At 33.8% G+C, this 9584-nt stretch overlaps 1 protein-coding gene across 1 annotated transcript in view; it reads left to right on the forward strand.

Moving 5' to 3' along the window:
• Window positions 1-215: 215 nt before the first annotated feature.
• Window positions 216-9584, forward strand: part of LOC136796465 (multidrug resistance protein 1-like) — a gene marked incomplete at its 3' end in the record, with an annotated part of 15977 nt that continues 6608 nt past the window's right edge. The window contains exon 1 of the mRNA XM_067050267.1: window positions 216-311. Coding sequence (XP_066906368.1) covers window positions 225-311 — 87 coding nt within the window. The remainder of the gene's footprint in view (window positions 312-9584) is intronic.

Consider the following 9584-nt stretch of genomic DNA (forward strand, 5'->3'; position numbering starts at 1 on the left):
TGCCCCATTCAACGTGTACTTCCTTCAAACACCAGCTATGTCAATCTTCATCAAATTAGAGACCCCTGGAAATGTGAGTATAAAGCATATTCCCTCTGACTAAAATTATTATAAAATCATAAATCTTATTTCTCACCACTAACATTATTATTGTTTTTGAATTTATTGTGTAAATGTAATAATTTCATGAGTCTTTTGATTAATTGCAACCTTATAATATCTCGATGGTCGAAGAGATTCCCAAGTTTATGGAGTATGCTTATGTTTATTTCATTACTGCAGGAATTACACTAATTTTCGGTCCTATTCAGGTAAGAGATCGCTAATATACAAAGATATCTTTCTACTTTCACTTATCTATATATTGATATAATATATATCATAGTTTTGATTGATTGAAGTCTCAGATAAATGAATATTGATGATTAGATAAGTTGGCTAATTCTGGATCTGCAACACTTGTCGCGAATCCAAAACTTGTACGAATGATTGGTAAACAAAGTAACAAGAAATTTCATTATCCACATGCTTGTATGTAATTTTGACATCTATCAGCTATAACAGTCGATTCGTGTTATAAACAGAAACAAAACAAAGATAGGCTTAGCCAAAGGAAACGTAAATATCAGTAAAGTAGGTTGTAGATGATCAACATTCATAGAAATAGTTCTAACCTAACTATTAACCTATAAATTCAACCTTCCTTCTAGAAATAATAAATCGTTAATTTAATTACCTAGACATATAATGTCTTTATAAAGATATATTTGTTCTATGTTAAATCAAAAGTAAGCGGCTTAAGTTAATCGACAAGATCTGAAACAAATCTTCGAATTTTAAAATATACCATCTTAAACTAGAGTTACTTATAGAATCCGAAGGTTAGGGGAATTCTTCAATTAATTAGAACACAGGCAGCACAAACATTTATCTGCTGGTAGTTCTAAAACAAAGCAAACTGCACACAAACGTATAGATGCAACACAAGCCCCCTTTGATTTCTACCCGAAAACCAACACCTGACAGGTCGGCCGCAAACCAACTAGGACTAGCCAAGCCAAATAATCCATCCACACGCTTGCGCATGCCATTATATGCCACGTTAGGTGGATGTTTATTATGGTTATTATGGTGAATGTTTATGGTTCATGAGGATGGAGGTAGAGTTGTATCTCTCCCTATCTTCATTTCTTCCTCTCTCAGGGAACCACTTCTCTGAGTTTTTCTCGCATCATGGCTTGAATTCAGGATAAGAAAAAAAAATTTCTTTGAATCCCTCAGAAAATAAAATGGCGTTCTTCTCTCGTTTGCTTTACGCTACAGCAAGTTAGAGATTGGTTCTTACTATATTGGCCACAAGGCTAATTACTATACTCTTGGATTGCGGGGGGGGGGACCATCTGTTCACATCTTTTATTTTTTAAACGATACACATTCTATGCAAAATAGCATAATAAGATATGCAATTTAAATCTCAACCTTTATTACAAGAGCTCAAGAGCATAAAAAAGGCAGTTATTTCACCCAAATGTTTGATTACTTAGTTGAAAACTAGGTATAATTACTAGTCACAATTGATGAGTCTGCTAAGTATTTGAAACAGCCGCCATTTTTTATTCCCCCTACCTATACTGGTAAGACTCATCATTTTTGCCTAGTAAATATTTATAGTTTACATTAAAGTACATTTATAAAAAATTGGGATAAAATAATTTCCTTTTTTTGATACCCGGCTCTTTTACTATTGTGTAGGAAGTGTATAACTAACCTTGTATGTTATTTCATATTCTAATCTATTCTTTTGTATCATTTCAATATTTTTTATTTAGATTTGTATCCTTTAATCGTGTTAATTAAACTGTTTTCATTTTTATAAGAAAAAATCTAAATTGCACATTTTATACATGTATTATTCTATTGAGCAAGGATAATGTAGAAAACCAGTTATAATATACTGAGAAATTCCTACACACGGATATCCTGGGAGGAAAAACATAAAGAAAAACCTGTTAGCGTGAAATAAGCAGGTATCTACGTTTCTTGTTTTTATGTTTTTAAAATGTTGGTTTATACATTTTTAGTATAGGTTTTTTTTTTTTTTTTTTTTTTTTTAACGATGGCTGAAAAAAATTGTTGATTACTTCTACTGCTGATTAAGAAGTAACTAATTGGACGAGTATATTCAAACATTGTGGATTTAGTTAATCTAAAGAGAACTTGTGGTCACTTACAAAACCATTGTAAGGCCAGTAGTGATCTATGGAGGGAAAACATGGCCCTTGGCAAGGAAAGTGGAATCGTTGCTCAACTCCTGGGAGAGAAAGGTATTGATAAGTTTACGGGGAGGAGTCTCGGAGAATGGAATTTGGAGAAGAAGAAGGAATGAGAAACTGATGAAACTGTTTGGAGAACCCAACATCTGGGATTGAATGAATACAGCAAGAATAAGATGGATAGGACACTTCTAGAGGATGCCAGATGAAAGGATACCCAAAAAGATGCTTTATGGCAAATAGGATGGAAAGCGAAACAGAGGACGTCTTCGGTTCAGATGGCTGGACGATTTGGAGGAGTATTTAAAGCCTTTGAACATTGAAAGACGGAAAAAGAAAGGAAGAGAACGTACATTGGTTTGCTGCTGTAGAGGAGCCCGGGTTCATACAGGCAATGTAGGGCAATAATAATAATAATAATAATGATGATGATGATGATGATGATGATAATAATAATAATAATAATAAAGAGAACTTAGTTATTCTAAATTAATCGGATTGACAATAAAATAAAAAACTGGTGATATGCGCAAATAACGCATCTTTCACTTAATGGAGGTATTCAAGATGTATTAAAAGTGAAATGTTGTACCATTTTAAATGTAATAAGTATAGGATTGTGAGCAGCCCTATATATAATCATGTTTTTTTTAATAATTAATTTATTGATATTTACAACTGTATACATATATGCACATCAAGTAAATTTGCGGTAAGTGATATTATGACATGATAAAAACATGTGGCAAATATACCCATTGATAGAACTCCAAAAACATTTGTAAAGGATAAGATCTCGAGGCCATCTTCTTTTCAGACGCCTAGGAGGATTATTAGGTAGTGAAGGAGAAGAGAATTGAAAACGAGTTGGTTTAGGTGGTTGGGAAGTTTATTATGGTTTAGTGGAGTCTTGTATGAGGATTCCAAGTCAGTCGTTTGTCCAGATTTAGTCCTAAGTAACGGATCTGTTCAACAGGAATAAGTGGGGTATTATTAAAAGATACTGTAAGGCAAGACGAAGTTTTACGACGAAGGGTTAATGTGATTTGGTGGGATTTATTAAAATCATGTTAAATGGTAAATGCATAAGAGCTCCTAGCGGATTTTCTGAGCAATTTATTCTATAACCTTTTCTTCCAAAACTTTAAGTTATTGTTGACTTCTAAGTTTTTTATTGAAGTAATTTATTACAATGTGCCTAAATTAAGTGAAAAGTGGAAGTTGTGTAAAAGTTTGGCAATCAAGATTTGCTAATTGACAACTGTCATTACATTATTATTATTGGCATACATTGCTTAATTAGTTATAAAAACATCCGAAACAATACTAACACAATCAAAATACAAACTTCTAATTTCTAAAATGTTTTTATCTTTTATTTTTTATTTAGTCCTCACGAAGCCCTGCAAAGTGGGGCGAAACGTTGGTTAACAATAAATAGTTTTCTTTTATTATATTCATGCATTAATTAACCTTTACATTTACATTATTAATGTAATAAATTTACATTTCAAAATCACAAAATATTTAAATTATGTCAAAAGAAATGGGTAACTAAATGTTATATACTTATATAACCAATCAAATGCAAATAAATGCAAATAATAAATTAAATTTACCTTAAAAAAATAATACAATTTTTTATTGTTTCAATTCTCGTTCCTAATAATAAATTTATGATACAATTCAACAATTACGTAATCCTTTCCCTTGAATCTCACATAATTAATCAGATCAAACGATTCACTTTTATATAACAAGTCTGCTCATGGCAATAGTTAATGTTTTCCTTACATTTAACCTCTATGCATATATCATTTTAATTAATTTACAAACTATTCAAGTTTTCGTAATAAATGAAAGGTAACTAACTTATGCCACTTTAATTCTCACTGGGTCATATAATAAAGTTAAAATTAATTTGAAAGAATATAATGGGGTGTATATATATAAAAAAAAAAAAAAAATGACCGTTTTATCAAATTCAAGATTTCAAAAGACTGTAAATATTTTAATCCTGTTTAATACTCACCAATACTTAATAATCCCTTTAGAGGATTCTGTAAGCTTGTCATTAATAATCCCATTCCACTTCTTCAAAAAAAGCCTCAGTTTAGTTACTTGTTTCAAAGATGGAACATGACAGTGACCTTCGAAATTCTCGTAATTTTAAGGCATTACTGGGGAAAAAAATTCACAGCCTTGATAATCGCAAAGCACGGCTTTGGTTTGAAATATATGGCCGTGGAGATATGACACACATTGGGGCCGAATAGCCAAAAAGCAGGGAAAATATCTCGAGAACGGATTAACAAAGAAACTTGGGGCCTATCTCATTCGACTCCGAACAAAAAATACATCAAGTTCAACTATTTTTATTGAAATTTTGAAGAAAATTAAGGAACTGATGAGTAAATAAAAGCCTATTGGCAAGATAAAAATTTATGAATTTTTCGGAATAGGTTGTGCTTATCAAAACTAGTTCCAACGAGTATTTTGAGTGTATATTTAAATTAAATAATGCTTACAATTAAAAATTCAAGGACGCTTAAAAGAATGGAGAATTTTGTAAACAATAAAACTAGGGGTTCAAAGTCAAAGGTGGTTCAAATTGAAAAGACACTTACGATTTCATATTTAAGGAAATTAGATTAACAGTTCCTTAGCTGCATCACTGATTTCCAGGTGTTTTTCTTTGGTTCGGGTCTTTTCTTCGTGGTTAAAGGACCTGAAGTCCCCAGTAGCTCGTGGAGAACATCTTCGTTGGTAGATATAGGAGACATTTTTCGCGAGTTTCTGATCATGAAAGTCTGTAATCCTTATTTCTACTTTCTTATGCCTCTTCCGACAATATTCCGACTGGGAGAATCAACTTCTGCACTATTCAGCACCATACAATAAAATCTTATGCACCGTAGATGACATGTACCATGAATACTTTTCGATGGCCATCGCTGCTGTTTCTTTTGAGAAGATCCGGAATTTTTCTGGGCCGATCATTGCATCCATTTTCCAAATTTTTTGTTGTATGCAATGTGAAGTGTATTCCATACCCTTGATTGGGGTGTGTGTAAGTGAGAGATATCAAATTCTAGAGAATTCACATTAACAGGTTTTTGTTTTATTTTTGCCAAGTCGTTCATTTTCTTTCTTAGCGGTGTTATGATGGGATAGGCTGATAAAGGGAGATGACTTTTGCTCTAATCTTTACTGCAACACTTTTAGTTTAAAGTGACCCTCCACATCTTGGAGGAAGCCGGAGTAACTTATAATGTTGTAAAGCGCTCTTATTTTTTTTTTGCCTAGTTTGACTGATGCGTTGCTTAGTTGACCATCGTAGAGCAAAATTTTATAAATTTTTCTCTCCATCTTTTACAATTATATATCACTCATTTAGTGTAATGTGTGTTTTGGTCAAACTTTCATTAATCTGAGATTGGGCCTAAATTAATGGGAATATCCTTGAAACAGGGAAAAAATTATTCTGTTCCTAGATCCTGTAGCTTATATAATGTGAGAATCACAAACTAGATAATCTAACCCAGCGCCTTTGAAAATCGATTTTTTTTCCGCTCTCGCACCACTGTGAGTCGTTTAAAAGGAAGGAGGGCTTCGGACGACCATTAATGAATATTGATGAGGTTCTGCAGGAAGCTGTTGAGTCAAATCCGTCCACAAGTACTCGCTAACTTGCCAGAGAGTGTGGTGTGTCGAAAGATACTGTTAGTCGCCATCTACTCTCCATGAGGAAGGTGAGGGCGGTAGACTGGTCCCTCACGAACTTACTCCTCAGCAATCAGCTAAGAGGTGAGAAATTTGAAAATCCCTTCTTGTATGAGATTTTACTGCAGGATTACTGGCGAAATACGAATACCCATGAGCAATGGCTATATCGCCTTTTGCTTTTTTTTTTTTGTATTTTGAAGGTTTTGGATTTTTATAACAGTGTAATCTTTGATCAACCGAAAACGAGTTTTATTCCAACAATATGATGTCCGTACTCAAACTTCCCGTCGAACCAAAGAAAAATTTACAAAAGACCCATTTCCTTAAAGGGGAAAAAACTGATAATTTTGCAGAAGTTTAAATTGTGGTCCAAGGATTCTTTGACAGCCTTTCAAAAGAATAGTATCAGCGTGGGATCGAGCTATTGGGTAGTAGATGGCTAATGACGATGGTAACAATGGACTATACTTTGAGTATTAAATGCATTTTATATCAAAGAAATAATAATACAAATATTTGGTTAAGAAATGGTAATTTTTTTTATACACCCCATTAGATTAACATTCATATCTCATTTTGGAAATAAAATATAAAGTGTCTGGTTAAAAGGTCAAAATCTTTTTATTATTATAAAAAATTGGCAGAGAACAGTAAAATTGTTAAGATTTGTAGCAACACCGCTATCTCCTGGTCTACAATATAACGACTTAGAGCTACACCGACATGACTCGACCATAAGATATCATCTACGATCATCAAATAAACGTCGTATATTGAAATAAGTTTGTTTCTTGAAACTAATTTGATTATAAAAACGTAATAACGACGTCATGTGTTTATAATATTCCTAAATATATTAAGTGAATAAATAAGGGTTATAATATAGGGCTGGCTAATAAGTCCTTTCGTTTTTTTTGGGTGAAAGAAAACTAAGTATATTTTGTACATAATATTTATTTTAATTTACAATGTAATGTCCATTATTTTCGATTACCTTACCCCATCTCTCCAACAGCTGAATAATCCCATGTTCATCTTTGTTTTATTAACGTAAAAGTGATCAAGGTGCTCCCTGACACCTTATTCGTTTTCAAACGTTTTCCACTTAAGGGATTCTGTAGGGACCGGAGCAAGTGGCATTCACCAGGAGCAAGGTTCGGTTAATAGGGAGGGCAGAGCAAAAGACACCATCCAAGGGCTAACAATTTATTACGGGTGACTAACGAAGTGTTGGGCCTAGCGTTATCACGATGGAAGACTATACCCTTTCGATTTGCCAGTTCTGGGCGTTTTCTTCGAATCGATTAATCCAATTTTATTAATAGAGAGCAGTATAGTGTGGAATCGATCGATACACTGTGTGGCAGAAGCTCATAAAAACTCACACCCTTGAAATCCCACCATATAGAAAGCATTATCTTCCTTGGGTGCAATCCCACTTTAGATGTGGTTCTAGGTGGTTCGTTGCTTTGGTCTTCAAGATTTTTTTCGTACCATTCATCGTAGACAATCCACTCTTCATCCCCTGTCACAAGTCTCTTAAAAAATGGGCAGTTTTCTTGACGTTTCCGCAGTGAATCTCAAATATAATGCGTGTTGATAAGTTGGCTTCGGTCAGAGAGTGGATGTAATCAAAATTACCAACTTGAAACTTGGCAAACCAATTTTGGCACGTGCACTCCATTAAGGCATTATCCCAGTTGACCCCGCATATTTTTATATGTGCCTCTGCAGCTCGCTTTATCTTTTATTTAAATAATAAAGCAAAATATGCCTATAATGCACGATATTTCCCTCCATCTTCTCAGCTGGATCACAAACACAATACTCACCTAATCATAACAGGTGTCAACAGATATAACTGTTTACATATTACAAATAGGATTAACAATTCTCTGTTGGGTTTCATCAGAAAAATGTGACGTATTATAAACATATGAATACAAAAACCGAAAGAACTTATTTGCCAACCCCGGTAGAATCTTGTGATCCACTAAAAGCTAATGTCTTACACGTAGTATCTCTCGATCACCTTTAATAGCCATGAGAGATTACTATGCACAAAATTGAAAGACGTAAGCGTTAATGTCCTTTTCAAGCTTCTCCTCCTAAGGAAGCAGCGAGTGACAATATACATAGTGTTTTGGGCAGAAATGAAAGGGCGCTTGTGGCGCACTCTCGCGTTAGTTTTCAGTTTGCATTGCTTTAGAACTGTCAACAGATGAATATTTGTGCTCTCCGTGTTTTTATTAACTCAAGAATTTCCCCAACCTTTGGAGTTAATAATTAACTCTTATTTATGGTTGTATATTTTAAAGTTCTATCGATTTGGTGTAAATATAATAATAATGTTAAATATAATCAGCTTTAGCAGTTTATTTTTGATTTAACAAAGCACAAATATATTTTTATGCAGAAATTATATGTCTAGATAATAAAATTAAAACGGTTCTGTTAAAAAATATATTGAATTTATAATAATGAACATAATAATAATAAAAGCCTAACGAACCCAAAGGTTCGATCCCGATACCACCAAACGCTCTTTGCATACATCCTTCCAGTGATGACCCTCCAAACCCAATTTCACGAAATCTGTTTTAACGCAATCCTCCCTTCTACGTTTACCCCTCGGACGTTTACCAGTTAGTTTAGTGTTTATTAACATTTTAGGGATCCGCTCGTTACTAAGCCCAAGAACCTTATACGCCGCAAGGCTATAACTTGAATTATATTTACTGGGTATAGGTCCTTTAAATCAGCGTAGTGTAATCTTCTAAATTCTTCCGTTAATTCATCCTTTTTCGGTCCGAATATTTTCCGCAATATTTTATTTTCGAAAGTCCTAAGACGCTGTTCATCCCTTAGTGTATGAGGCAACATCTAACATCCATAAAGACCAGTGGGAAGGATAATAGTTTTGTAAATTGTTGTTTTTAAGTTTTTCGATCTCCGTCGTAAACCTCTGCCTCCTATCCTACAGTATCCTTTCTAAATACACCACTAATGCCTGTTGAACAGATTCGATACTAAGGACTCCATCTTGACAAGAGACTTACTTGGAATCCACACACAAGACTGAAACGACAAGAAACAGCTCGTAGATTCCGATTGCTACAACACTTACTTGACAAACGCTCTAAACTTCCCATTCACTACAAAAAATTAGTATACACTACAATAATCAGACCAATTTGGACATATGGAATTGAGCTCTGGGGCTCCACCAAACCATCAAATTCTTCCCGCATCCAATCGTTACAATCCAAAATCCTACATAAAATCCTTGATGCTCCTTATTACCTGACAAATAAACTCATTTACAAAGACCTTAACATCCCATTCGTTCCAGGTTTGATCCAAAACAGATATGCGTCTTTTCATTCCAAACTTTTTAACCATTCTAACCCATTAATTCTTAATCTTTCATCCTTAACAATCCATGATATGACGCCTCCAAGGCGCCTGAAAAGAAGATGGCCACGGGACATTCTAATTTAAATTAATGGTTGAAGTACCTCCAATAGGTGGTTCCTTCCCAAGATTTTCAAGTGTATATGAAACATACTACATATTTACCTATTG

The sequence above is a fragment of the Halyomorpha halys genome, unplaced genomic scaffold (genome assembly GCF_000696795.3).
Source record: "Halyomorpha halys isolate HHAL.00 unplaced genomic scaffold, Hhal_1.1 Scaffold534.1, whole genome shotgun sequence".
In the NCBI taxonomy this organism is placed as follows: Eukaryota; Metazoa; Arthropoda; class Insecta; order Hemiptera; family Pentatomidae; genus Halyomorpha; species Halyomorpha halys.